The sequence below is a fragment of the Melospiza melodia genome, chromosome 3 (assembly GCF_035770615.1).
Source record: "Melospiza melodia melodia isolate bMelMel2 chromosome 3, bMelMel2.pri, whole genome shotgun sequence".
In the NCBI taxonomy this organism is placed as follows: domain Eukaryota; kingdom Metazoa; phylum Chordata; class Aves; order Passeriformes; family Passerellidae; genus Melospiza; species Melospiza melodia.
In genome coordinates this window covers 111,471,920-111,499,742 of record NC_086196.1, presented here as the reverse complement: position 1 = coordinate 111,499,742, position 27,823 = coordinate 111,471,920, and the positions used below count along the sequence as shown (strand labels likewise).

Here is a 27,823-nt window from a genome sequence, read left to right as displayed (position 1 = left end):
TGATGAGTCTCATACCCTACAGACCTGCAAAAAGACATTTGGCACAAAGCTGAGGGCGAGTGGTGCTCACAGAGGTGGGCAGGGCATGGCAAAGTTGGCTGCAGAAAGGGACATGCCATGATTATCAAGGAGGTGGAAGCCTGGCAGATGGGAGCAGCCTCCTTGCTCCTGTCAGAGCAAAGTGCCATCAACTCTGTTGTCACTTTGTGTCAGAGTGGGAGAGTAGTGAGAAGCAATGGGAAAAGATCTGTTCTTCTGAGGCGTTTTCTGGAGGAGTGAGATTAGGAAGTAATGGATAGGAACACTTGAAAGAATGAACTGCTAGAGATGAAATGGCTCTCCTGTGGTATAACAGCCTTGTGCTGAATGCAGCATTCCTCACAAGAAGGCACAGTCTGTATTCCCAGATGTGCAGTCTCACTCTCAGTTTGGATGTTGCCAGGGTAGATACATTAGAATGGCCTCAGCAGAATATGATAGTATGATAAGCTGTCCTTAGGGTTAGCACAAAGTTGTGTTCAGTGGAACTTTTCTGGTAGTTCTGGCAGTTCTGAGTCTGCCTGGCATTCAGGCAGTGGTTGTGGAATTTGAGAATCGTCTCAGAAGAATGTTATACACATCTGAGGAAGCATGCATGTATGTGTGGTTTATTTATTTTAATGCTACAATTTGGCAAACAAGCTGTGCCACTTCTACATCCATAGAAGCTTGTGTGCTCTGGTCTTGTCTGGGACACATTGCACTTGTCATTTGGAGGGTTGGGCATGGGAGAGATGTAGGGCCAATCAAGACTAGGAAGAAATGTGTAGTACAGTGGCACGGCTGTAGTCAATGTTATTTTAGACTCCAAAGCACAGATCTGCATTGCAGAGCCTCAGAAAATAAACCCACTACAAGCCACTCAGTTTTGTGCTCATGCCTAACCTGCCATGTGGCCAGCAAGGAATCATTCTTACTTTGTGTGCCTTGGAGCAGGCAGCAGTTTTGTAGATCCCCCATCCTGGCCTTTGCCTCTGTCTGTTTTATTCTGTGTATGCAGCTGAAAACAGCTTGGTGGGAGAGCTGCCTGCAGACTCCAAGGGAGTGAGAGAACTCCTGTGTTGGCATTATGGGGTCAGACTTACCTTTTATTTATGTGGGACTCTTTGCTGAGTTCACAGCTCTGGAAAGGTGTAAGAAAGTCTGGGTCTTGCAATGGATAGCCAGCAAAGCAGGTCACTCTGAAGAAGGGAAAAATGTCACAAGTGACAGGCTTCCTTTTGTGACCTGAAATGGCATGTAATATTTGCCTGGGTGCAGGAGAAACTTAGGAGTGATGTGTCTGAAATTCCCTCCCACAAAACATAGCTAGCCACTTCCTCATACTCCAGACAAAATCCAGCCCTCCTTTAAGATGGAAAGCTGCCTCTCCTTTGATCATAGGAACAGAGAGCAGAGCAGAAAGGAGACACCTCTGCAGTGTGTGCTGCCACAGGTCTCTTCTTCCTTTCCCTGTTGAGTCTGCAGTGAAGTTTGTTCCTTCTTGGTGCTTTCCTGTCTCTGGAGTACTCTGCTGCAGAATGGAAGAGAGCTCTTTGCTTGATAAGAAGAAATGTATACCAGTTTGAATGCGATTTTCTTGCTCTTCAGGAAACACAGAAAGGTATTTTGACTTTCACAATGGGTGAGGAATTAGGTAATGTGTGCTGGGAGCAAAACTCCTTCCTCATGTCAGAAGCAAGAGGTGTTTGACTTGTGAAATGCTGGGAGTGGAGTTGTCTGGTGGGATTGATGGGCTGAGCCCAACCTGGATACCTCTGCTGCCATTGTGGGAGTTTCATGCCCTGTGAATTCTCCTGTGGAGCTATGCTTGGTTGGTTGCCTGTTCTAGGGTGAAAATTGGGTGCACTAAAAAAAAAAATCTTTCCTTTTTCTTCATCTCTCAGTAGATGTTTAATGGACTTGCAGCAGGGGAGCAGCCATGTGGGCAGCCCTCTTGCAGTTTGTGCTTTTCTCTCTCACACCATGCTCCATGGAGCAGGGAAAAGAATCAACTTTAATTTATCCTGGTACCAGAAAGTTATGATTTGTTTTGCAGGCAACTTGTCTAGCTGGTGGGATGAGTAAAGCTTGTTGCAGAGCAGCTCTGTTTTGATGGATCTGGGCAAATGCAGTGGACAAAGAGCTCCTATGGGGATCTGTGTGGAGGGAGATGAAGAGGGTAGGAGCCAGTCCAGAGCCCCCTAAGCAAAGTGCTTTGTTCTGTGCAGCAAAGGAGCTGATCTGGAAGGGCAGATATGTTGAAAAGCAGGCACATCCACAAGGGAAGGAGAGTGTTGGATTCTCTCTTAAGTCCAGGGGTACTGCAGTGCTCTCAGTTTTACTCCAAGATGAGCATCTCTCTGATGTGAATAGCCAACACAGCCCCTGGTTTTGTGGGGGCAGTTTGCTGTGGAAGAGACAAGGAGCAGTGGAGTAAAACATGAGAGCGGGGAGTGGGAAATGAAAGGTATGTTTAATTCAGTCCTTCTGGAACATGATGAGTATGTGAATGCAGAGAATTTCTGGGTAGCTATTTAAGGAGAAAAAAAATAATGTCAGAGACCAAGGCAGCATTGAATGAGAGGATGAGAAAGAGTTACTCCTCCTGGCCAGAAAGACTGGGAGAGGCAGCTGGGTGGGGAAAAGAGTTAATGACCTGGAAGTGGGAGCAGGCATTAGCAGCAGTAAAGATGGGAGTTGCTCTGCAGCCTCAAGGGCAGCTTGGAGCCTTGCTGATGAGATTTGCAGCTCTGGGAGAGGCTGTACCTTTTCAGTGAGCTGCTGTATTTTCATGTTTTGCACATATCTCCATGGGGCTTGTTACTGCAGTACCTGGAGTTCATTATTCAGAGCCAGCATTACAGTGTGTTCGTGCTACTTCTGAGGCACAGAGCCTCATTTTAATAGGGAAGCTGTGTAACAGCAGACAAAGAGAGCAGGTACTGACTTGAGGGATGGGAAGGGAAGAGTCATCTGAGGAGGAGGAGGAGCTGAGAGCAGATCTGGGCTGGGAAGCTTAGCAAGCAGGGGATGCTCAAGGGAGCAGTGAGGCAGAAAGGGCTTCCCGAGTGGCGATGCACCCAGCTGCAGCAGGAGTGCCTGCAGAGGTGAGGTCATGCACGGCTGGAGGAGAGCAGGAGGAGCCAGCACAGCTCAGGGGGGCTGGGGGAACAGGATCTCTGCTCTCTGGGGTGAGGAGGAATGGCACAGAGCAGGCTCAGGGCCTGGGGCTCATTGGCTTGTGCAGGCAAGTTCCTAACTGGGAGGAGAGGTGGTGGGAACCAGCAGGGAGGAAGTGAACTGGAGGCAGGGAGATTGTGTGCAGGAGTTCTAATTCAGTTTCATTTAGGGGTGAATGAAATTAAACCCCTAAATTTCATGTCCTGTTGGCACAAGGAGCTGCTCCACTGCAGTGGGGAAAGTGGGGCTACCCCACTGTGCTTGGTGCAAACACCTTGTGCTATTCTCTGGTCACCTCAGCATGTTCAGTGTGACAGGCACAGCAAACAGTGTCCCCCAGGCTGTTGGCTTTGTCACAGTGTGTGAGCCCTGCTTGTCAGGAGGGGCTGAGCCTGCTCAGGGAGGGAGAGGGAGGTGCCTGCAGCCATGGAGCTGGTGTTGGTATCAGGGAAAGAAAGACAAAAGCTTTCAGGTTCAGTAGTCTGCTGTGTTTTCAGGGATGGAAACTTCAGGGAAGAAAGTGTTAGGAAACTTAAAATAAGCCTCTACTGATTCATGTGGCCAAGGTAGGAGGTGTTGAAGGCAGCAGGACAGCAGGCCTGCCACAGGAAGCACCTCCTGAAAGCAGGGATTCAACTTGATCCCAGAAAGTGCCTGTACAAGCAGCCCATCATAAACCCTGCAGCATATGAGTGTACCTGACCTCTCCAGCCATTGGGTTTTCCCTAGCAATCTCAGCTGTGGGACTTCTGCATGTGCATGGCTGTTTCTTAAATAGCTGGCAGCTAAACCTGAAACTATGTTTTGTCTCTCGTTGTGCAAGATGTTCGATACTGTGGACTGTTGGAGACTGGTGGACTTTTCCAGCCCCGTGATGCAGCCTGTTCACATGCAGTAACCACACCATGCTCTGAGCATTTGCCTGTGGGGTTTTTGGGTGGGTGAGGAGTACACAGACATGTCCTATCAGCTAGGAGGGCCCATGTGTCCTGCTTCCTTCAGTGTTACCTGGGAGGCCACCAGTGCATCTTCTGCTTCTCTCTCTACCATCTTTGCTCTGTGGTGGCTCAGCATTCAGATTTTTTCCCCTTCTTCCCTGTGGAAAGACAGTGATGCAGAGGTGAGGATTCCCAAAGGCATCTGGACAATATTTTGAGTGGTTCACACTGCCCTGATACCCAAATATTCAGGGTGAGGAATGAACTTTTCAGTCTTGGAGGCTGGCCAGCAAGGCTTTGTCCTGGCTTAACTGAGCAGAGACTACTCTTTAGGATAAGTTGCCTCCAGTTTGTAGTCTGGGCCTGCTTTGTTTGGCAGACACTGCAGTTTTTATCACAAGCTCATCTGGCTCCCTCCTCTCATCATGGGACAGCACTGCTCTATGAAGGGAATTGAAACAAATGTAAACTGTGGAGAGTTCAAATCTTGTTGTCTTCCCCCCACCTTGGCTTGGAGCTGAGCTTGAAACAGAACCACTCAAGATTTCCTTCAAACAGAGCCAGACCAGAACGAAAATTTTTCTGATTTCTCATTCAAAGTAATGGCTTGACAAAAAAATTGATGTTTCACCTTGTGTCCTCTTGTCCATGAGGAGTCTTTACACTTGCACCAAAGATCCCAATGTGTAGAGCAGCATCTCCTTGTAGGCACCTTTCCCTGTTCCTAGTTGCTGCCTTCCCACGTGCTGCAGGTACAGTAACTCTTGCTCTTGCACTGCAGTGCTGTGCTGCACCTCTCTGGAAACCAGGGAAAGGAGTATGCAGAGTAGCTGCAGCTCAGCCAGGAGGAGACTGGCCATCTGGAGGGTGGTGAGCTCTGCTGAGCTCCTGCACTCCCTTAAAACACTGCTGGTCACTGTCCTGGTGAGGTCTGCCCTCCTACCACTGTGCTCTATGAGAATTATGGGGAGAGAAGGAGGTGATGTCCAAGAATTCCACTCACCTCTGCTCCCCATCCATTGTGCTGCTCTTGCTGTATCCTAAACAGGTTCATGCTGCAGCTCCTTGGCTTCATGTAGCAGCAGGAAGGAGGTGGCTGATGCAGCACAGCCAGGGCAGGCTGGGTGCTGGTTCCAGCTAATCCCTCTCTCTGCTTCCTGGCAGGATGTTGCCCTCTTTTGTCTGAGTTTTCCATAGGTTGGGTCAGTGTGAAATTAAAGGGTCAGTTATTGAGTCATTATGGCCCAAGTGGGACTTGAACCAAGAGAGCTTCAGCAAGGTCAGAAGAGAGCTGAGCTGAGCAAACACTGGCTTGAGTTTCTGGTCACATGCTAAACATGAGAAAGTGCCTCTGTAAGTGCAGTGGGAGAGGAGAATGCAGGCAGAGAGTTTGTGTGGCTGAAAGGAGAGATGTGGGAAAAGCCCATCTACAGAAGTCCTGACAGCAGTGAGGCAGAGATGGGAGAGAGCAGCCAGGATGGGCTGGGACAGCCCACAGCCTGGGATCTGAGGTTCTGTATGTTTGTGTGTATGATCCATGTGGTTTATAGGGACTCCCGGACCATGAGTGCAGCAATGATTGTCGTGGTCTTCACTATTGCCTTTCCAAGGCCTTTATGTCTGCTCTGTACTACATGCTTTGCTCTTTCACAAGTGATTCCCTGCACAGGGACAAGGAAGCAAATTGCTGCTTTTCTAAACTTGCTTGTGTGTGTTGTACAGAGTGCTGCAGGGACAGCAGCACGCTGAGATTTCTGTTTGGAGCACAGAAAGTTCTTATTTCTGCTCCATGTAATTTGTCACAAGATGTGACTTTTGCTTTGCTGCTTTCCACATCCATAGCACTGGCTGTGCTGAGGGGCTCCAGTGTCTTTGTGGTACCTTGCAGACGTGAGTAAAACTGATGTTTACTTTGCAGATATGCTGCAGAGGCGACCAGCAGCTCTAGAGCTGGTGAGATGCCCTCAACTGCAAGTGCAACAGTGAAAAACCTGCCAGGTTTCTTCATTCCAAGAAGATGCTGATGGGCATCTGCTTATGAGGCTTGTAGCTAAAAGCTTCTGAGTTGTTGTTTTCTCCCTCTCCAGGCCCAGCAGCCTCAGCAGCAGCCTCAGCAGGCCCAGCAGCAGCCACAGCAGCAGCCAACCTCAAACAAGCGGCCCAGCAACAGCGCTCCCCCCCCAACCCAGCTGAACAAAATCAAGTACTCAGGGGGACCCCAGATTGTGAAGAAGGAGCGCCGGCACAGCTCTTCCCGCTTCAACCTGAGCAAAAACCGCGAGCTGCAAAAGCTCCCAGCCCTCAAAGGTAAACAGGCAGTGGGGTGGAAGTGACCTGCATGGCAAGCTGCAGTTTGTCCAGCCAGTTACATGGAAAGGTGCTTGGCTTGTTAGCACATAGAGAATCAATGGATGGTCTAAAATAATCAGAGTATTCTCAATGCAAACTTCATACTTACCTTCCCAGTTGAGGTATTTAAAGCTGCTTCTGTGTACTGAGGATTGCCTCAGATTCTTCAGCAGGCTGTGCAGGAAGGTGGTAAAGTGCAAGACCTTGGTGCAGGCTGTGCTTGGTTCCTACATCCACCCATTCCTGGGGAAGGACCAGGCTTCCTCCTCATTGTGTTTCCATTGCAAATTATGATAGTGCAATTTAACCTGTCCACATTAGGGCAGCTTGGTATTAGCACTTAGTGTACATTATATTGCAATTAAACATGAGTATGGACAAGGAGAAAGCATTTTCAGCAGTCATTGAGGCAGAGCCATTTCTTGATGCTGCTCACAGACACAGACAAGCCTTTGGGGAAGGCCAAGGCAGTGTGTAGTTTCCAGTTGTATCAAAAAGAGAATCTATTAATGTATAGCTCCTGGTCCTGTTGTCTGGCAGTAGGGTTAGGCTGCAGTATGTGCTGCTCAGCTCCCTTTGTGTTTCTGGGGTGCAGGACATGGTTGCCACTGCTCTCCTTTTTCAGTGTACTGTGTACACAGAAGAGATCAATGCTTATCAGGTTAGAAACTGCTACCACATTTGAAATCCCCTCATGGGATTTCTCTGCCTCCCTTGTCCCATGTCCATAGCAGGGATAACAGTGCCTCAGTTCAAGGGCAATGTGACAGGGGAGGGGGAAGCCACAGGGAGCAAAGCACAGTGCTACCTGGGTAAAGCAGGAAGGTGAGGTGCCTGTCTGCAAGGACAGATGTCCCTGCTTTGTCTGACAGATGCTCCTCCCCACGAACGAGAAGAGCTTTTCATCCAGAAGCTGCGGCAGTGCTGCGTTCTTTTTGACTTCATCTCTGACCCCCTCAGTGACTTGAAGTTCAAGGAGGTGAAGCGAGCAGGTCTCAATGAGATGGTGGAGTACATCACACACAACCGGGATGTTGTCACCGAGGCCATCTACCCTGAAGCTGTCATCATGGTAGGGCACAGAGCCAGTGTTTGTGTGGCTTTTGTGCCAAAGAAACAGGGAGGTGTGGGAGGAGGAGGGGATGGGGATTTGTCAGAGAGGAGTGTGACCCCAGTGCTACCCATTCCTTATCTCCCCACCTTCAGGAAGAGAAGTGTGCGTGGGGGTGGTGGTGGTGACAGTGCCTGCTGTGGGGAGAGGTGGCAGCTCTTGTCTCTGTCACAGACTGCACTTGTGCAGAGTGTAGCCCTGCAGCCTGCAGGAAGGGATCAGCCTGTGGGCACAGCTGGGACAAATCACACTGCAGTGAAGGGTTTGTTCCATGGAGGACCATCATGAGGTGTCACAGTGTCATTCATACAACTTTTGCACTCACCTCAGTTTTCAGTGAACCTCTTCCGGACACTCCCACCATCGTCCAATCCCACAGGAGCAGAATTTGACCCTGAAGAAGATGAGCCTACATTAGAAGCTGCCTGGCCACACCTTCAGGTGAGGAGCAGTGGGGGATATAAATCTGGTGAATTTATCTCCCAGAACTTGAGTCCATGTAGAGGCTGCCAGCCCTGCCACTGCTGCTTCACCAGCCTGCAAGGGTTGCTGAGGAAAGACCAGGCCTGCCACCCAGGGGTCAGAGGTGGCTCTTAGGTACTGCAGGAAGCAAGGGTGTCCTGGGAACTGGCTGATGACTCTGTGCAACATTCACCTGCAGATGGCTTTAGACAGACTAGATAAAACGGGTTAGGAAAGTGACAAGTGAGCGTGGTTTAGCAGAGCTCAGCAGTGGAAGTCAGGAGGAAAGCTCGAGGCACTGGCACAGGGATGTGCTGTCAAGCAGACAAAGGCAGAAAAAGAGGCAGGTACTGCAGAATGAAGCAGAAAATACAGAGAAGAAATAAGGTGTCATTCTGCAGCAGTGGTTAATCAGTTCTCACTGCTGCAGTTGACATAGGGATGTGAGCATTGATGGAAATAGCGTGTCCTCAGCACCAGAGTGCTGTGAATGCTAGGCAGCATTTGTTTCTCAGAATTGAGTCAGCAGCAGCCAGCATGGATTTCTGGCAACTGAATGCTGAGCTTTTTAGTCAGCACCTCAGTTTTTTCTTTACTGCTGTCCTTGGCAGCCAGGCCCTACCTGTAGATGCATGGTCCTGTCATTCCTTCAATTCCAAAGTCAGACCTTTCAAATGCATTGATCTTGTTTGGCCTAGTGGCCCCTCAGGACCACTAGGAGAAATGAGAGTGGACTCAGTCCTCTCAGAGAACAGCAGGACCAGAATTTGATGTTTCAGCACTGACAGCCTTCTTAAAGCAAGCTGCCCTTTGTTTTCCAAGTGGGACACAGCATGCAGCTCTCCTGGCTTAGTGAGGCCAAGCCAACTTTGAGTCAGTACCCAGGAGGCAGAGGACACTGCATGTTTTTCTAGGGTCTGTTTCATTTCTCTGCTCTTCTGTTATTCCTTGGATGTCTCAAGGGCATCCAATGAATCTGAGCCTTTGACATCTCTGGAGATTTCTGATCTCTGTAGGGATGTGTGCTGAAGATGGGAGAAGAGTTTCCCAAGCCTAATGTGTTAATCTGAGGAGGTGGGTGTTATCTTTGGGAGACCTGAGGTGATGAGATCTCAGGCAGATTTGTGCAGCTTTTTGCCATCAGAGACTCTTGCCCCTTAAAGCAAGGGCAGCTCTGTTGATCCCACCGGGTAAGGAAACACTGGCCTTTATGCTCCTGTTTGGGCTTCCCAGCCTTTCCCTGAATCCTTAAAGAGAAGGAAAACATAAAATGTGAAGTAAACACTGGTGAGAGGACAGGGAGATTTCTAAGTAATCTCTCCTTTTCCCCCAACAGCTGGTGTACGAGTTCTTCCTCAGGTTCCTGGAGTCACCTGACTTTCAACCAAATGTAGCCAAGAAATACATTGACCAGAAGTTTGTGCTATCTGTAAGTAATTGCTGCCCCTGCCACTGTGCACCACCTTTATGGAGGAGCTGCAGCAGATTTTGGTGCTTGATGATGTGACTTTTCTTTATTTGTCCTGAATGAGCAGACAGAATTTTCTGTGCAGGGCAAGAGTGTGTGTGAGCTGTACTCACTGGAACTCATAACTCATTGTACAGATGGAGGGGGGCGCAGGGGCCTTGCAGGGGAAATCTGGGGATGTGCAGCTCTGTAGGCCATCGCTGTGCTTCTGAAGGTGAAAGAAATGATGATGGTTCCAGCTTGTGACTAGGAGGTCACATGTTTCAGGGAAATGACCACTGTGCTCAGGGTGTTGAAGGCATCACTCAGCTGAAGGATCTGTTTTTGCCAAACAGGAGCAGTGCCCAGTGTTGCTGCTCGCTTTGCCCAGACAGGCAGTGTGCAGGCACTGACTGAGTTTCTCTCCCCACAGCTGCTGGATCTCTTTGACAGTGAAGACCCCAGAGAAAGAGATTTCCTAAAAACTATTCTGCACAGGATCTATGGGAAGTTCCTGGGCCTGAGAGCATATGTGAGGAGGCAGATCAATAATATATTTTACAGGTGAGGTCTTTCTTACTACCATGTAGACTCCCTGTCTCCAGCATTTTTCCTTCCTCTTGCTTATGAAACTGTATCCAGCATTTGGCAATGACTTCTCATCCTTCTCTTTAGGTTCATCTATGAAACAGAACACCACAATGGGATTGCAGAGCTACTGGAGATCCTGGGAAGGTAAGGGCACTTTTGGGAGTCCCAGAGGGCCCATAGTGAGAGTGGCCTCCAGCCCAGTGTGCTGTGTGAAAAGGCAGTGCCTTCCTTCAGCAGTCCTTGCAGGAGGCACCTCTTGCAGAGAATCTGTCTGACAGAGCATGAAGTACTCCCAGTGTGCTGATAAGTACAGTGGTAGCCTTCTCCTCCCCAGATCTGTGTCCTGTTCTTTATTGAGTCCAGTCACACTTGCTGTCTTGCCTCAGCAGGCAGTGAGAGAGCAGAGCTCCTCACAGCTCTGAGAAGCCCTAGCAATGGGCAGCCTTCTCCCAGGTTTCAGCTTCCCTTCTGTTTGTGGCCCTCTTGTGCTGCCACCCTCCTGTTCTGTAATGCACAAGTGTGACAGTGTTCACAGGGGTCTTATGTTGGAGGAAGAGACAGAGATCTGACTCCATATTTCAGAAGGCTGATTTATTATTTTATTATATATATTACATTAAAACTATACTAAAAGGATAAAAGAAAATGTTTCATCTCAGAAGGCCAGCTAAGCTAAGAACAGAAAGGAATGATAACAAAGGTTTGTGGCTCAGACAGAGAGTCCGAGCCAGCTGGGCTTTGATTGGCCATTAATTCCAAACATCCACATGAGACCAATCACAGATCCACCTGTTGCATTCCACAGCAGCAGATAATGATTGTTTACATTTTGTTCCTGAGGCCTCTCAGCTTCTCAGGAGGAAAAATCCTAAGGAAAGGATTTTAATGAAAAGTTGTCTGGAACACACAAGGCTCAAGCATTGGGCTACTTCAGTGCTGGCCTTCCCCAGAGGTTCTGCTTGAGTGTGTGTGGGGCTGAGCCTGGCAGGGACAGAGCAGAGCCCAGGCTCCTCAAAGGCATTTCCCTGTGGTACCTGCCAAGAGCACTCACTGAGCTCAGTGTGAAGGCTGGGGTGCAGTGACCACACTTTTGGGGGGTGCTTCCTCAAGGGGCTGGTTAGAGGCACTGTATTTCTGCTGGGTCAAAATTTGAACAAGACTCTTGTTTCTTCTCAGCATAATCAATGGGTTTGCTTTGCCTCTGAAGGAAGAGCACAAGATGTTCCTCATCAGAGTCTTGTTACCACTGCACAAAGTGAAGTCTCTCAGTGTGTACCATCCACAGGTGAGAAGTGCTTCAAGTTCAAGGGCAGATTGGGATTTTGCAAGAGCTTATAGCTGTTAAAATCTCTCTATATTTATATTAGTTTATAAGCTAATTGTTTACAGCTATCCACCAGGCCACATTGTACAAGTTCTTGCTGTGAGATGTTCTGGGCTCTGTCCCATACTATAGTGGTTATTCCATTCTTGTGCTGTCTGGGCCCGTGCCACTGGGTTATAGGAGAGTATCCTGACATTTCCTAGTGTCTCAATGCTGTGGCTTGCTTTGTCTTTCTGTGCTGGAAGCTTGTGAAGTATTGGGGGCCTGCTGAAACCAGAGAGGTAAATTTCCTAGCTGCAGTCATCAGCCAGTGCATGTGGTGTATCAGATATTAGTCACCACTGAGATATGTGGAGAAGTTGGCTTGCTAGACTGCTAGATTGGTTTAGAGATTAATTTCTTCCAATTTTGAGTACATAACAGAAGAATAGAGAAGATGAGAACTTGGGATAGGAAGTGAAAAAATACGGGTACTAAGTAGAGATGTCTGTTCTCTCAGCCCTGTTTCTGTGGGGCAGGGCTTTGTGTCAGTCAGGTTTGTTCTTCCCCAGCACTGAGTGTGCAGCTGTGCTTTCATCTCAATGTATTGGCTGTGGACTGCTCTGAAGTTTTGTCCTTTAAATTGCACAAATGTCCTGAGCTCCGGCCCTGCCTGCTTGGTCTTAAAGTCTTCACTTGCCATCAGTAAACTGGATTTGTTTAGAGCTGCAACATAATGGGCATGGTGTTACTGCCAGCCTAGGAGGTGGTAGCACTTGGGTACACTTGAGGAAGCTCTAATCTTGCCATGTTTTTTTCCTGCAGCTGGCATACTGTGTTGTACAGTTCTTGGAGAAAGACAGCAGCTTGACAGAGCCAGTGAGTAATCTTGCTTCACTTCTGTGTGACAGTCAAGTCCCTAAAAGCTTCACAGCTTCCTCAGAGCAGTCCTTTCTCACCCTTGCTGTAAGGAGGCTGGGATTCACTGGTATTGTTTGCTGGGTTTGCCTGGCTCCCTGGGGGTAGAAGGGGCTGTACTGCTCATGTGCAAGTCTTTAGCAATCTCTCCTGCAAGCTTCAGGAAGGTGGGCTGCAATCTTCCTCTGTGCTTCAGATCTTGGTGTAGCAGAAGGAACAGGATACCAAGCTGTTCTCCCAGGGCAGAGCTTCTGGCTAATGAGGGATACTGCAGAGACAAAATACATGACCATCTGATGGAACCAGAGCTTGTGGGGGCCCTGAAATAGTAAGAGTTCCTCCAGACTGCTGGAATTGGCTGCAGAATTGTGGGGATGAGGTTAGGAACCTGGGACACAACATCTACTTAGGCATGCCACTGTTCCTTCATGAAAGTATTCTCCTTCCAGCTTTAGCATCAGTTTGCTACTTTTGTAGAGGTAAGTGACATTGTAGACACATTTACCTTCAGGATATGGTGCTGGGAAACAGCAGGTTCTAAAATGTGAGCAGTGTAAGTGGTGACCTCACATATTCTAGTTACTGTCTGCACAAACCTGCAGTGTTAACCAGGCTAAATGCCAGCTTGGCAGAGGGTGGAAGAAGGAGACAAGTGTTTCTCCACCCACTACAGGCCAGGAAATGTCTTCTACAGAGCTGAGCTTCACAGGCTCAAAACAGCAGATGGGCAGAGAACACACACTTCTGTCAGTGTAGCAGGGAGCACCAAAAGTGTGAGTGCTTTAATGAGTAATGCTGGCTGAGGTCGTTCTGTTCCCTGCCTCAAATGTGTGTGCTCATGGTGAGCCTGCCTGTGCTGGGTAGAAGCTGGTCAGCTGCTGTCATCTTTCTGGCTCCACAGCTCTGACACCAGCAGTGCTGAAACAGACCTCCTAGCTTTTCCTTTAAACCTGGCTCCTCCATTTCCTGTGTTCCCAGAAGCCTGCTCTGAAACAAACCACTTCAAGTAGCTTCCTGACCGTGCTGAGTACTTCCTGTGGCTGACATCCAGTCCTACAGCCTCCTGCCAAAGCACCTCAAAGGTTGAGGGAGAAGAGAGAAATAGAAATCTGTCAATATTTCACTTTGCAGCTTATTCAGACTGTAAAGCTCTGTAGCTGATCACTTCTTTCTGGATAACTGTTCAGTGGCCCCTGGATTACAGACCCAGGTGGAAGGCAGTGGAATAACCCAATTTCACCACCTTCAGTGCATGTTGTGTTGTGTTTCAACCTGGCATACCAAGACCATACTGCCACAACTTGGGTTCTGTTGAAGCATCTTGCTTGTGAAGGTTTTGAATAGAGCCCCCTGGTGTTACTGAAGGCTGGAAGAGTTACAGGGCTTGTGCATCATCAAGAGTCTGAATGCACAGGGAGATGTTACCAGCAGTGCTGGAAAGAGGCCAGATTACTCCCTGGGTCCACCCTTGCCTCAAATGGCCCTCCAGAAGCTTGCTCAGCAAGGCTTGATGTGGTAGCTCTTGTCTCAACAGCAGTCAGGTGAACAAGGCCTCAGATGTGCTCAGGAATAGCAAACACAGACTCCAGACACCTCATGCCACCTTAGTTTGTAGGTGAAATGACTTCTGAGTCATTGAAGCTAACTCTTGCCTGAATGGCAGACATGAATAACGACAAACATTGAGAATAATGGACTGCTGGTTTTGAAGCCTTGAGTTGGCAGAAACATAATGCTCAGATATCTCTAATCCTGTTGTTGCAATGCCCACTCCTGTCCCTCTGCTGCTCTGAACTTCCTCTCAAGTGCCAACTTCAGGATCAGGTAGCTGAAGTGCAGAGGTTTGAAAGGGCAGCTCAGCTGCGTGTGCCTCTGGTGTCCACAGAGTAAGCATCTCTTCTTCCAACAGAGTGACGGTCTCCAGCATCTTGGATCCTGCCTTTATAGTGTCTAGAAGCAGATGGGTAGGACAGGAAGCAGTATTAAAAATAAAAAAATAAAATATAGTGAGATATAGTCCTTCCCTATTCTTGTAAGCAATGGTTTTACTCAGCCAGAAGTTGCATCTGCACTGTCATATTTAATTAGAACCATTAGGTGTAAACTCCATAAACTTGTCTGTTCCATTCTGGAGTCTGTTTCAACTTTGAATCTCTACAAAGTCTTGCAAGAATGAGTTCCATAATCCAGTTACTTTTGTGTGAAGCAGTATTTCCCTTCCTTGTCCCAAACCCATCCATTGCTTTATTTATTCAGTGCTCCCCAGTATTCAAGCTCTGCAGTGTTTTGAATAATGACCCTTCAGAGACCTTCTCTATAGCATTTCCAGTTGGATTAGTTGAACTTCTGTGGTTGCTTTGCACTGTCTGCCAGCTGCTGCCCACTCCAGTTTCACCCTTCTGTGCTAAGCTGTGGTGGGGGATAAGAAATTATTGTAAACTTTGTGCTTGTAATAAATCATAGCAGCCTAGGGAGAGCTGCCCCATGAGTGTAACTTTGCAGAGTTCGGGCTTTTTGTCTTCTTTCTTCACTGACCGCCCACCCTGACTCACTGAGAAAGTTTATTCTGTTACTTCCTCCCCTCTTGCTGTTGTGACCACGTGCTTAAAAATTTATTTTGCAGCTGGTGTTGACTTTGAGCTTCTAACTAACTGTCTCTGTACTCTTCCCACTCAGGTGATTGTGGGCTTGCTGAAGTTCTGGCCAAAAACTCACAGTCCCAAAGAGGTGATGTTCTTAAATGAGCTGGAGGAGATCCTGGATGTGATTGAGCCATCTGAGTTTGTGAAAGTTATGGAGCCCTTATTCAGGCAGTTGGCCAAATGTGTCTCCAGCCCACACTTCCAGGTAGGTTGCAGCTCAGGGAGGAGATGGAGCATTGACTTGTAACCCACTTGGCATTTGAGGGTGGCACCACAGTTTTGGGCATGTGGAGGTGTGACCAGGGCGAGTATTGGGGTGACACCTGGTGGGAAGCAGTGAACCCTCAGCACAACCATAGCCTGAGCCCATCCAAAGAGAGCACAGAGCAGATCTGTGCAGCCTCTCCTGCTGCTCTGTGCTGCTCAGCACTGGGTACTGCAGAGGCTGGGGCTGCAGCACAGGTGCTCTGCCACCTCCTGTTCTGGCTAGCAAGGACAGAGGACATCCATCCAGGGTCACCTGCTGAAGTAAAACTGAGCACTCTGCAGCGTTGGAGAGAGGCCAACCAAACACACTGTGCTGGGAAAGTCCTTTGTTTTATTCTGGCACAGGTAGTAAAGAGTGAGGTGTACTGGAGAAGTGCTGGAGCCTGTTTCTTCCTTGTTTCCACTGAAGGGAAACTGGTTGTAGTAGCTGGCTAGTATCTCTGTGGAGGGTTTAAAATGTACAGGGTGGTGGGACCTGCTAGTAGCTCCTAGCAGGTGTTCTTCACTCACTCATGGCAGTTTTAGACTGCCATGAGGAGTGCCCAGGAAGAAGAGAGCTTGCTGGTCAAACACATGGTGGAGCTAGGTTTAGGTGGAGTGTTAAAGAAGAAATGACTCGGCCATCTCCCAGTGAGAGTGAGTGCACAGTGAGGCAGGCTGGCTTCAGTTTGTCTTTGAGTATAGAGAGGTACAAAGTCATGTGTTTACAAGCAAAAATAAGGTCAGTCTAGGTCACACATGTATATAAAAATCAGTTTTGTGTAAAGGTCTAGGGGATCATGATGGAAACCAGTTGGACATGGATTCCTGGTGTGGTGGTGGGGAACCAAAGGACTAAATGTGACCTTTGGGTGTGGAGGCAGCTACCAGAAGGAACTAAGGAGCTTGGATTAAGTAGGGTAAAGGCTGGAGGAGAGACATCCTGTACTTGATAGCAGCCCTCATCTGCTGCCAAACTCTGAAGAACAATGCTGAGAAACCTGGAGAAGGTGCAAACACTTCAGAGCCTAAGAGAATTAACCCCAAAGGTGTCCCATACAGTCAGGCTGAACAGTCTACAGCTTGTCTGAAGAGCAAAATTAGGAATTGACTTCTTGGTGAGTCTGAGCACCTTGGTGGGAATCAGTTTTCTCTGAGTGGATTGTGTGTTAATGTAGCAGAAAAAAGCTTAACCACATCTTGAAAACCAAAAGCTAGGTAAGTGGACACAAAATGAGTTTCATTTCATTTACTTCTGTGGAATACTAAGGGGATATAGCAAGTTCTGCATTATCTGAAATGCAAAACTGAGTCTGGATGTCTCTTTTTCAAGGTTTTTAAACCATTCTCAAGCTGGCACTAAATGCAGAAATTAGCCTGCATTGTCTGTCACTGTGTGGAAACTTGTTTGACTTGTTTGTCTTGTTAGAGCAGGATGGCTGCCCCAAGATTTTCCATATTTTCACCTTTACTAAATCAGGGGGTTGAATTGTGGGACTGGTGACTGAAGCATGCTTCAAAGCCCTGAGAGACTCTGTTGTGGGAAAGCCAGGGAGGAGTGGAACTTTACAGAGGACAGTCTGAGGAAACGAAGAAGGCTTGGAGCTAACCTGAATTGGGACCTGTAGTAGATGACGTTACTGTCCTTAAATGTTGGAATCATGGGTATATTGACTTGTCTATTCAAGAACATGAGGTTTGTCCCAGAAAAGTGAGAACTGGGACCTGTAGTAGATGACATTACTGTCCCTAAATGTTGTGTAAAGGGTGTTGGAATCATGGGTATATTGACTTGTCTGTTCAAGAACATGAGGTTTGTCCCAGAAAAATGAGAAGTGTCTAGCAGAGGCTGAGGCAAAGGAAGGATGGATGGCCTCAGAGAAGCTCATGAAGGTCAGCCCTGTGCTGTGGGGAAGCACGTGGGCTCCTTGGCTGGGTGGTGGCACCACAGGAGTTCCTGGAAGGAGCCTCTTCAAGGATGCCTTTGTCTCCTGCTGCAGGTGGCAGAGCGAGCACTGTACTACTGGAACAATGAATATATCATGAGCCTGATCAGCGATAATGCAGCCAAAATCCTCCCAATCATGTTCCCAGCACTCTACAAGAACTCCAAGAGTCACTGGAACAAGTAGGTCTTTCCCTCATGCTCTGACACTTGCTGGGTTGTTTGATCCACTGGCAGTCTTGGGGCATGCTGCTGCAGTATCAGCATGTATCATGGAAAAAGATTTCCTGAACCCTCTGAGTTTTCTGTCAGCACCCCAGGAAAAGCAAAACCCTTGTGCCCAACCAGTCTGTCAGTGTCCTGTTAAGGGGACCCTTCATTGAACTGTCCTGCTGGGTCAGTTTAACTGACTTATTCAGGGAAATATGCCAGCAGCATAAGAGAAACCACTCAGCAGGTCTTCCATTTTATTTGGTTATGTTCCCTGTTGCTGGTGACTGCCAGTGCCTGGGAAGGACTTACACTGACAGTTCATGGAGTAACATTCCTTACAAACATAAAATTGTGACAGCTTAAGATTCAGGGACTGCCAGTGAAAGCATCTGACTGCAAAAAACATATTCAAAGCAATTCAGAGAAGCTCTAATTCTCAGTAAAAGTATCCAGTGTGTAGAGTACATTTCTTACCCACAGGGGAAGAAGATGGGTTCAGCCTGGTGACTGATCCCAGTAGTTACAATGCAGTCTTCCCTAACTCACTCCTATTCTCAGCTTACTTTTGTGCTATTTCTTTAGGTGGAGCTCGAGTGACTCTTAGTCACACATGCCTTTGTTACTGATTGGTGTAAAATCCTCTCACTTTGCTCAGAGGTGTAGTCAGTAAAGCACAGAGCACGTGCCCTGTGAGGGGTGATCACACTCTGGGGTGGGGATTTTGGGAAGGGGATGTGTGTTAATAATTTGTGTTATGGTGAACTGAGCTCATCTAAGGAAGGAGATTTTTGGAAGGAGATGTGTGTTAGTGCAATTGTGTTGTAGTTAAAAAAACTCATTCAAGGAGGGTGATTTTGGGAAGGGGATGTGTGTTAGTACAATTGTGTTGTAGTTAAAAAAGCTCATCCAAGGAGGGTGATTTTGGGAAAGGGATGTGTGTTAGTACAATTGTGTTATGGTGAACCAAGCTCACGCAAGGAGGGTGATTTTGAGAAGGGGATGTGTGTTAGTACAGTTCTGTTATGGTGAACCAAGCTCAACCAAGGAGGGTGATTTCACCCCAGTTCTGGCTCAGCCACAGGACAGCTATCTCCCATGGCTGACAGGCCCTGTGCAGTTTATCAGCTGCACAGCACCATGGAGATCCCCTCCCTGCCAGGACTCCAAGGGAGCTTGGGTGAGGTGTTTCCACTCTGCTCCACCCTCTGTTCCATCCCCTCAGCAGGGGCTGTGGCTGCAGGTTGTGTCTGTGGAGAACCATCCTGGAGCAGGCTTGGAGCACACCAACAGCATTCCAACCAGGGAGCAGCAGCTGCATTTTACCCTGTAAATCCTGTACTGTTACAGCTTCTCTTAGGATGTGAATATAAGTTCTCAGTGTGCTCTAATTTTGCCCCCAGCCATCTCTGCACAGCATGGAAAGGGCCACAGCAGAGCTTCTGCTAGGGTTGGGGCACCTGCATTTGCCAGCCTTGGGCCCTTGAGTCTGCACACAGTTTGATACCTGCCTATCACTAAGGCTGCCAGAAGTGTGCAGTAGATTTTCCATCTGACTTCTGGCTGCTTGTTAACTAATGTCCCACCCTTATGTTCTCTGTGACCAGAGAACTTGGCTAATACAGTGTCTGAGTCCTTGATACAGGAAAAACAGAGAAAGCAGAACTAACTGGGCAGCTGTCCATGTCAAATATTGTCCTGTGTCTGATTCCTAGATGCTACTCTGTTTTATGGTTCTCTTATCAACTTCCTTTCTTCTGACTTCTTCATTTAATTCCTTACCTAGTTAATTCAAGTTTAATTAATTTGATTTAACACACTTCCTTTAGTGAATTAGCTAAAAATTAATTCTAGGGAGGCTGGACAAGTCCAGAGCTCAGAAAAGAACTTCGTGTTCTTGTCTGAAACCTTTCACCAGTTCCATGTCCCTGCAGCAGCCAAGATTCATGATTCTGCTGTTCCTGTCTTTTCTGGTCTGCTTCCCAGTGGTATTGCAGAAGAAGTTCTGCAAATGAAAGTCTTTTTCTCTTATTTCTCCTTGTCTTTGAGTAACATCCCCATCTTCTCAGGGCAGGTTGAGTCCCCCAGATTTTCCTCTTCCTTCACATGATTCATCTGTTTGGTCAGATAGCCTGCTTAAGTCCAGGAGGGTTGCATCTCTCTTCAATATTCCATTTGCAGAGCTGGTAGAGACACAGAGTTTAGTCTGCTGAATCTCATCTCTTGCCTCTGGGTCAGGTATTTCAGAGTCAGCTTCAACACTTGTTTTCATTCCCTAGGAGAGATTTTTGTCCCACAGGGAGTTCACACACAGTGCAAGCTATCCATAAATCACTGGCACAGAGCTGACTTTCCTTCTGTGATATTCTGTGTGCTGGTTCCCATCTCTTCAGGGCTGCTGCCTGGCTGTGTTTTGGGCAGCTCAGCAGAAAAGCTCATGACCAAATCCTGGCAGCCCAAACCAGTCATTGTGTATGTGTGGTGTGAACAGTGGGAGGCACTAAAGCCCCCTTGAATACAGCCTTGAACAGGCCCCTAGCATCCTTCATTTCCCACTTGTAACTGCAAGACATGAATGTGTATTTTTGCACTCATTAATCTGGCCACAGCAGGCCTGTCCCAGGATCTTCTCTTCCTTCTCCATCTCTTTCCCCCTGTTGTACAGTTCCTGCTGTGTTTATGGAAGGGATTTTGCCTTGGTAAGAGCTGGGATTGTGTGAGAGTCTTTTGTCACCTCACTGCAGAATGAGTTGCTGCTGCTGTTACCTCCTGTCTGTGCTGCTGGTGCCAGCTCAGCTGGAAGAACCTGCCCACCATGACTTGTTCTCCTTTCCTCCTTCCTTTGCAGGACAATTCATGGGCTGATCTACAATGCACTGAAGCTCTTCATGGAGATGAACCAAAAGCTTTTTGATGACTGCACTCAGCAATACAAGGCAGAGAAGCAGAAGTGAGTAAGAGGTTTTTTGCCAAGTAACTTGAGCTCATCCTAAAGTCTCCTTGGGGTAAAGTAACAGATGGTAGATGGCAGTAGGCAGAGGGGAAATGGAAAGGTGGTAAGTAATTCTGTCAAAAAGTAGGATTCCTTAGCCATAACCATGAGTAGGGATGAGGTGTGCCCTGATAAAAACCCTTTCAGTCCTGCTGAAGCAGGTGGCCTAGGAAAGGTTGACAGAGTTTGCTGAGTCATGAGCAAATAGATTGCCACATAGAGAATACTCAGCTTTGTTCTGCCTTGGAAATACTCACCACTTCATAAATGTTGTAGTGATGTCAGTAGAATCTATTACTTTAGAAAGGCTTTTCTGAAGAGTTTTGCTGCAGTGGGCATAATGCATCTCTCATGCCACAGGATGCTTTCAATTTTCCAGTGATAAAGATGGAATAATTCCTGCAGTTTCAAAGAGTGAATGGTGGGGATAAAATCTGTGCTCAGCAAGTACCTGTGCCATGATGCTGTAAAGAGGAAAGAACTCCACTTTTTCTGCTGCCTTGTGCTGATTTTGGTGCTTCTGTGGCTTGCCTTGGTGAGCTGAGTCAGTCCAGTAAGCAAGAAGGAATTTTTTTTTTTGTTTTGGATCTATTTTCTGCTGACTTAGTGAAATAAAATAGTAAAACAATGCTCCTCATTCCTGGATGAGCCAGGGCTGCTGGTGGGGAGAGCAGAGCTGATCCTTGCTGGGAGTGTGGAACTCTGGGGTACATTCTGTTTTGTGAATAGGAGTAAGTAACTCAATAATAAGTAATAAGTTGATTTATGAATCAGACCTTCAGATGAGTAACCTGCTTATGGAGAAATGAAGATTTTTAGTGTCTAAAATGGGAGCAAGCAAGTTTTCTTTTTTCCCATTCTAGGGAGTTTATGAAGCCCACCAATATTTTCACATATATTTTAAGTGACAGTACATTTCCTACAAGATTTACCTGGTGTTTCCATCAGGAGTTTTCTCTCCCTTGTTTAGCTGCTGGCCTGCTGAAGGTGACTGTTCCCAGCACCGGTGTGTCAATTGTTCTGAAAAAGCTTTACAAAACAGCTCAGTGCTGTCCAATATAAGTATGGGTAGTGCTGCAGTTTTCTGCTCATGTTAGGATGAATTTTTTTTTTTTGTCTAGTGCCTCTGTGCTTAATTAGGCTTCAGAAAACCTTGTACTGTGAACTAGAAAACAACATGTGTGGGAAGGACTGCATGTGCAAACAAACTGAGTAAATAGGAAAGAGAGTTGTATGTTCACTGTTAGGCTGCAGCCAGATGTTGAGAGGTCTGATTATGGCTTAGCCTTATTTTTAATTAGGTAACATGTCTACAAGTGCCATGCCAGCTCAGGCCTGGTGGTCATGAAGGGCAGACTCTGCGGGAACATGTGGAGAGGCTGTCTCTCAGTGCAAATGGGCTGACTGCACCTTTCCAGTCTCCCCAGACACCTTTAAACTGTTTGGATTATCAGAATCCTTTAGAAAACCAGTGAGGAAGTTGGGGCAGGTGGTGTCTTGTCCTGAATGGGTTATTCATTTGGGGTGTTTTGGGGTTGGTTTGTTGGAGGTGTTTTTGTGACTCTGTGTTTTCTGGTGGAGCAATCTGCTGCTTGGCAGCTTCATTCTCATTCTAAGCCTACATGACTCTGAAGAGTGTGATGTCATTACAGAGTATAAAAACTTCCTTAACATGGGTACATAGGGCACTAGAAAGACTAGTAGCTGGGATGAAAGTCATGTAGTTAATGGAAATAAAGCTGAGATTTTAGTGCAGCTGTTTAAAGTGTAGAAGAGAATAACAAGGGGTGGTGGATGCTCACCTCTGTTTGCAGTGAGCATTCACTGTCCTGTGATTTATAGGTGACCCTGCTGTGTGCTAAAATCTGTGCCAAGGTCAAGAGCTGTGCCTGGGCTGTTCAGGCAGCTCTGTGCTGTGTTATGGCTAGAGAGAGATGGAGCAGTGGGGCAGTGGAACCCCAGTTCTGTTGGAAAATAGAGTTTGTCCCTCTGCATCTGGGGAGCACCAGGAAAGTGTGTGTTTGAAATCCAGACTGGTGTCATGGCATTACCCCAGACACTCTGGCATTAAACAAGACACTCTGCTCTACTCCTGGCAGCACAAAGCCAGGCCAAAAGTGCCTGTGCAGCCCAGTGTTGCCACCCTGTGCTCTGAGGTGAGCGAGGAGCATGCCTGCCTACCCTCTGCTAGCCACAGTGTGTCCCCTCTTCTTGCTTCATCTCACCTGTAGATTTAGGTAGAATTAGGGGTTTCTGAATGACAGAGCTGCACTTCCCCTTGCCTGCACTTTTCTGCTGTCTCTTGCTTTTATCATGCTGTGAATGAAAGCTGGGCTTTCCCCAGGAGTTCACACTTGCTCTCGCTCTCTCTGTGCAGGGGAAGGTTCAGGATGAAGGAACGAGAAGAAATGTGGCAGAAAATAGAGGAGTTGGCTCGACTGAACCCCCAGGTGAGTGACAACAGCACCCAGGATGAATGGGACAAGAATGTGCTGGGGGTCTTGACCTGCTTCCTCAGCCCATGGAAGCAGGTTTTAATATCTGATCTCAGCCCTGTGGACACTGCTGCAGCAGTGGTGTGTCCCAAAAAACAGCATCCTGGGAATGTGGCAGTGATTTATCAGGCTGTCCCTCTGCAGCACTGACCTCTAAGTACTGCCCTATAGAGAGCATGTGTGTGTTTATGGGCCACACTGTGAACTGCAGTGTGCTGGGAGTCAGAGGGCACAGGGGAGGGGAGGATATCCTTCCCTGCCTGTGTCCCCACTGCTGCCTTCCTGGGGGCCAGAGAAGGAGCTGGAAGACTGTGCCATGCTGTGTTATCACGCTGGGGGAGGAGGTGTGGTGTTGGATGGAGTGCTGACTCTCCAGCTGTCTGTGTTGCCTGCAGTACCCCATGTATTATGCACCTCTACCCTTGCCTTCTGTGTGCTGTATGGAGACAGAGACCCCGACTGCAGAGGACATTCAGCTCCTGAAGAAAACGGTGGAGACGGAGGCTGTGCAGGTGCGTAGGGGACTCGAGTCCTTTCACACTTGCTCCCAGTCTAGCCAGCAACTCAGCATAGCCACAACTGGCTCTTTCCAAATATTTTGAAAGTAAATGCCACTACTCTCACCCCTCATCATTAAGAGATCAATCTGTAGTGTGAAGAGTGGAGTTTTTCTATCTTTCTCACTCTGGAAAAAGTGCCAGTGGGACTTGCTTGTGTCCTTTTGGTCTGTGTTTGGCTCTCAGCCTGTTCTGAAGCATGCTGCAGTGCCACCCAGCATAACTTAGAGCAGCTGAGTCAGAGGCTGAGGGCATGAAGGGGTTTGCTGCTGGTTCCTGACTCCTTTGATTTGTTTGTAGATGCTGAAAGACATTAAGAAGGACAAAGTTTTGCTGCGCCGGAAGTCTGAGCTTCCGCAGGACGTCTACACTATAAAAGCCTTGGAGGCCCACAAGAGAGCAGAAGAGTTTCTCACCTCAAGCCAGGAGGCTCTCTGACGGGCTCAGGAGCTGGCCCAGGAAGCTCTGCCCCATCCCTTTCCTCCAGGGGTCATGGAAATGCACTCGGTTCTCATGTATAAGTAAGGAATGAACATGGTGAGCTGTGCCTGTCCTCCACTCCATCTGCATACCTCCAGGGTAGATCTGGTTTTATGTTAGAACTTGTATCTCACCACTGTCCTGTCCTCCTGCTTTTTCTTCGTCCTCCTGCTTTCCCACCTTGGCTCTGCAGGCATTAGGGGAGCCTGCCTGACCTCTGCTTTTATCAGCCCAGGCAGGACTCACTTCACTGTGAGCTGCCACCTGATTTTACTCTGCCAAGCAGCCAGAGCCTCGCTCAGGGCTCTGTGTTGGGCAGAGCCTGCTGTGCGTGGCTCAGTGTGCTGCTTTAAACTCCAAGTGCCCATCTCCTCCACACCTGCCCCTGTGCAGCTGAGCCCTGCCATGGTCAGAGGCCAGGCTAAGCTTGGGGCAGAAGCAGAGTTTGGAAGGCTCTGCTGTCTCTCCAGCCTGCCTTGGGGTGCAGCTCCACAGCTGAAGGGTCTTAATGTACAGCAGAGGAAATGTTTACTTCCACCTTTCTTTTGCTACCAGCCCCTTGTTTTATTCCCCTGTCAGTGGAGTGGGGGTTCAGTGCTTTGCCACCCCCTGTTAAGCTGGGTGCAAGCACTACATACTATTGCAGTCCTCCCTTTAGAGCATCCTTAGAAGCTCTCTTGTGAGAAAGTGAATTCCTTCTGCTGTTTGTGTTGGTCCATGCTGACTCATTTCCTTCCCGATGGCTCGGGTTAATTGTGGGCCCAGAATTAACTCCCCGCTTTGTAGCAGGTGTCAGCCACTGACTTCTACTTTCTTCCTCTACCTGCTCAATTAAAATACTCCTGCAGCTCTCCCTTTGTCTCTGTATCCCATCCTTAGCTCTTCAGGGCCAGGGTTTCTAGGAAGCTTGTGCTGCTAGTCATTTCTGCAAGCTAGTGGAAGCAATGGCTGCACCTCCTGGGGCGTGGCCGAGTTTGAGTGTTCACTTGTCTCCTCATTATTATCAATGGCTAAGCACTAGTGCTGAATCGCTGCTTCCGTGGGTGCTCTGAGCAAAGTTCACCTGTCCTGTCACGTGTGCACCTGCTGTGCCCGAGGCCCTTGTTAGTTATCACCTGGTGCATCAGGGCCCGTGCTAACTTAGCATTTAGAAACACTTGCTGATAGCCCAGGGGCTTGTGCAGCGCTTGGGTGCTCCTGTGATCCAGCTTTCACCCGTGTTGTTTGTGGTGCAGACTCAGTGCCAGGCCGAGGTGCCACCTGGTTTGTCATAGAGAGGGAGTCCTTGCTTCTTACCTGCTGTGCCTGCTTTCTTGACACATGAGCTTCAAAGTGGGTTTGCAGTGGTGCAGGGAGCTGTGGAGTTGGTGCTAGCCTGGCACTGCTTTGCAGCAGCACGGGATGTTGTAGAAGGTTCTGGTGTATCTGCTTGTCCTCACCAGGAAACCATTTCCAGGTCAGAGCATCACCCCCTCTAATCTTCGTGCTGGTGTGCAGCACATCTTCCCTCCACCCCAGCGAGGCTGTTCTGACCTGTGTACCTGCATCCCTGCCCCGTGTAGCTCCCTCCTCCCGACTCAGCCCTTATCAGGAATGCCGCCATCTCTTGGGAGGAGCTGGCGGGTGCATGTGCGAGATCCCCCAGTCACGCCGGGCCCCACCTCCCCTCCGCCTCACGCAACGGGCCAGTTCTAGTGTCAGGAGACTTCAGAAACACCTCAGGGAGGTTATTGCTTATTTTGAACATTAGTCTGAGCTCATGATCAGCTGCCAATCGATTACCTCACGCCTGGCACAGCATGTGGACGTGCACCGGGTGGTGCCAGAGCAGCACAGCTCTGGAAATGAGGGCTGCCAGGCTCGGGCTGGGCAGGAGGCTCCTTCCTGTCTCAGCACAGGCTCTCCAACTGGCTGCTTAGCTTTGTGCTGTAAGCCAAGACCTCATTTTTAGATTGCTACAGCATGGTATGCCCTCACTTGAGCCTGCTTGCTGCTGGGCAGTGGCTGCCTTTCCCCACTGTGGGCTGCTCTGCCTGCAGAGGGAACAGAACCTTGTGGTGTGCAGGGGCTGGCACTGTCCTGCAGATGATCTGTCTCTGCTGGCAGCCCCTGACCCTGGCCAGAGGAATGCTGCTGGGGTTGTGCCATGTGCAGGGGCAGGATTGTAACACATCATGATTATGTGCTGTACAGCTTTGATGTTCCCATAGCTTTTTGTGTCTTGTTTTGGGTCAGGGAACTTAGGCTTAGTACCTTCACATCATCCTTTGTTTGCTGCCTATTCATTCCAGTGTCCTGGACACGTCAGAAGGGGACCATGTGAGACAGGGGGGAGCGTGCTCACCCTCTCACCACATGTACTGCTCATAGGCAGACCTGCATCTGCCACGCTACAGCTGCCCCTCGCTCAATACTTGGTTTCTAGCATTAGTGCTGCTCATTTCTGCCTATGCCTTTCCCCACATCAGCCAAATGGACAGAACTGGAGCTGCCTCTTCCACTCCACCTGGCTTGCTCCTCCCAAGGGAAAAAGCAAAACTACTGCATTCACACCCTGGACACAAGTATTAAGCTGCTTACAGTTCATATGTACATATGGTGTACTTTATTTTCAGTAGAGCATTACATAGTATGAAAGTGTTGGATTTTGTACAGATGTCCCTGTATGTACAGAACTAAATAAAACCAATCTCTTGGAATGACACATCTTGCTCCACCTGTGATATTCCCAACACACAGACCCTATCCTGAGAGGAGGGGCCCTAGCCTGGAGAATGACTTCTCTGGTACTGTCAGCATGGGGCCAAGTCCAGTGTTTGTCCTGAGGGAATCTGGGCAAAGCCAGCCAAGCCCCATCGCCCCATATGCATCCAGGCATGGAAACCAATCTGCTTCCTCAGAGGTAGAGGAAGCCAACACAACGTTATCACACTGACTTATGCACCAGCCAGAACCCAGAAAAAGGAGTGGGAAGGAAAACCAGACAATGTCAGTGGGACAAACTGGGAGGTTGATACTGGCAAGTCCTGTCAGCACCTGGCTCGGAGGCAGTGGGTGCTTCCAGGGTAGAGGGAGGGCTGGGGTTTGCAGCCCCTGTGCTGCAGCGCTGCCCTCAGTTCCACTGAGGCCGGGGGCCGCCGAGGCTCTGCCGGGCCTGCAGCGTGCGCTGCACCACGTCCTTCCACTGCTCCTCCGAGATCTGGTTGGCCCAGGCGGGGATGCCCAAGGTAGGCAGCTTCACGCTGGCCATCGTTCTCTTCACCAGCTCCACATGCTCTGGGAAGAGAGAGGCCGTGAGACCGCGGCAGAGCCCCGGGCGGGTCCTGCCGGAGACGCGGTTACCTGCATCCATGGGGATGGAGCTGTGGCTGCTCTGAGCCGCGGCGCCTCCCGCTGCCTCCTCCTCATTCTCCTCCTCGCTGTCCACCGGCGGGTCGGGCAGGTGCAGCCTCAGCATCTGCGGAGAAAGGCGGGCAGCGGAGGTCGGGACCGCGGGTGCCGCCACCCCCGGCCCGGCGGGAGGCGCTGGGCGGTACCTGCAGCCGCTCCTGCAGGCCGGGGCCCGCGTCGCCGAGGCCCTGCTCCGGTTCCTGGCTCAGCGGCTGATACAAATACCCGCCGCTTTCCTCCTCTTCCTCCTCCTCCTCCTCCTCATCGCCGCTCCACCCGGCCGCGCCGTCAGGGCCCTCCGGCGGCCCGGGCTCCCGGGGACAGACGCGCTCGGGGCCCATGCTCCGCACCACCGCCATACACCGGGCGCGGCGCCGAGGAGGTGCCGCCGCCGCCCGGAACGGCCGCGGCCGCCGCGGGGCACTCTGGGTGTTGTAGTCCCGGAGCGGGCCCTGGGCGCGGTGGGCGGCGCCGCCGGCACGCGCCGCCGGTGCCGTCGCGCGTCGCCATCGAGTGTCGCCATCTCGGTCTGGGCCGGGGCCGGAG

At 49.2% G+C, this 27,823-nt stretch overlaps 2 protein-coding genes across 3 annotated transcripts in view; one reads left to right on the top strand and one right to left on the bottom strand.

Moving 5' to 3' along the window:
- Window positions 1-26,591, top strand: part of PPP2R5D (protein phosphatase 2 regulatory subunit B'delta) — a 27,687-nt gene extending 1,096 nt beyond the window's left edge. For both annotated transcript variants that reach the window (XM_063152642.1, XM_063152643.1), the window contains exons 3-16: window positions 6,227-6,446; window positions 7,361-7,560; window positions 7,930-8,040; window positions 9,398-9,490; window positions 9,942-10,072; window positions 10,184-10,243; window positions 11,276-11,384; window positions 12,228-12,281; window positions 14,997-15,167; window positions 17,209-17,336; window positions 20,212-20,313; window positions 22,733-22,805; window positions 23,246-23,362; window positions 23,708-26,591. In XM_063152642.1, coding sequence (XP_063008712.1) covers window positions 6,227-6,446; window positions 7,361-7,560; window positions 7,930-8,040; window positions 9,398-9,490; window positions 9,942-10,072; window positions 10,184-10,243; window positions 11,276-11,384; window positions 12,228-12,281; window positions 14,997-15,167; window positions 17,209-17,336; window positions 20,212-20,313; window positions 22,733-22,805; window positions 23,246-23,362; window positions 23,708-23,845 — 1,707 coding nt within the window. In that variant the 3' untranslated portion in view covers window positions 23,846-26,591. The remainder of the gene's footprint in view (window positions 1-6,226; window positions 6,447-7,360; window positions 7,561-7,929; window positions 8,041-9,397; window positions 9,491-9,941; window positions 10,073-10,183; window positions 10,244-11,275; window positions 11,385-12,227; window positions 12,282-14,996; window positions 15,168-17,208; window positions 17,337-20,211; window positions 20,314-22,732; window positions 22,806-23,245; window positions 23,363-23,707) is intronic.
- On the bottom strand, window positions 26,470-27,787 carry MEA1 (male-enhanced antigen 1). Its single transcript, XM_063152644.1, is given in 4 exon segments — window positions 26,470-27,163; window positions 27,230-27,344; window positions 27,424-27,729; window positions 27,731-27,787. Coding segments are annotated over 4 exon segments (642 nt in total). The 3' UTR covers window positions 26,470-26,999.
- Between the last annotated feature and the right edge of the window lie 36 nt (window positions 27,788-27,823).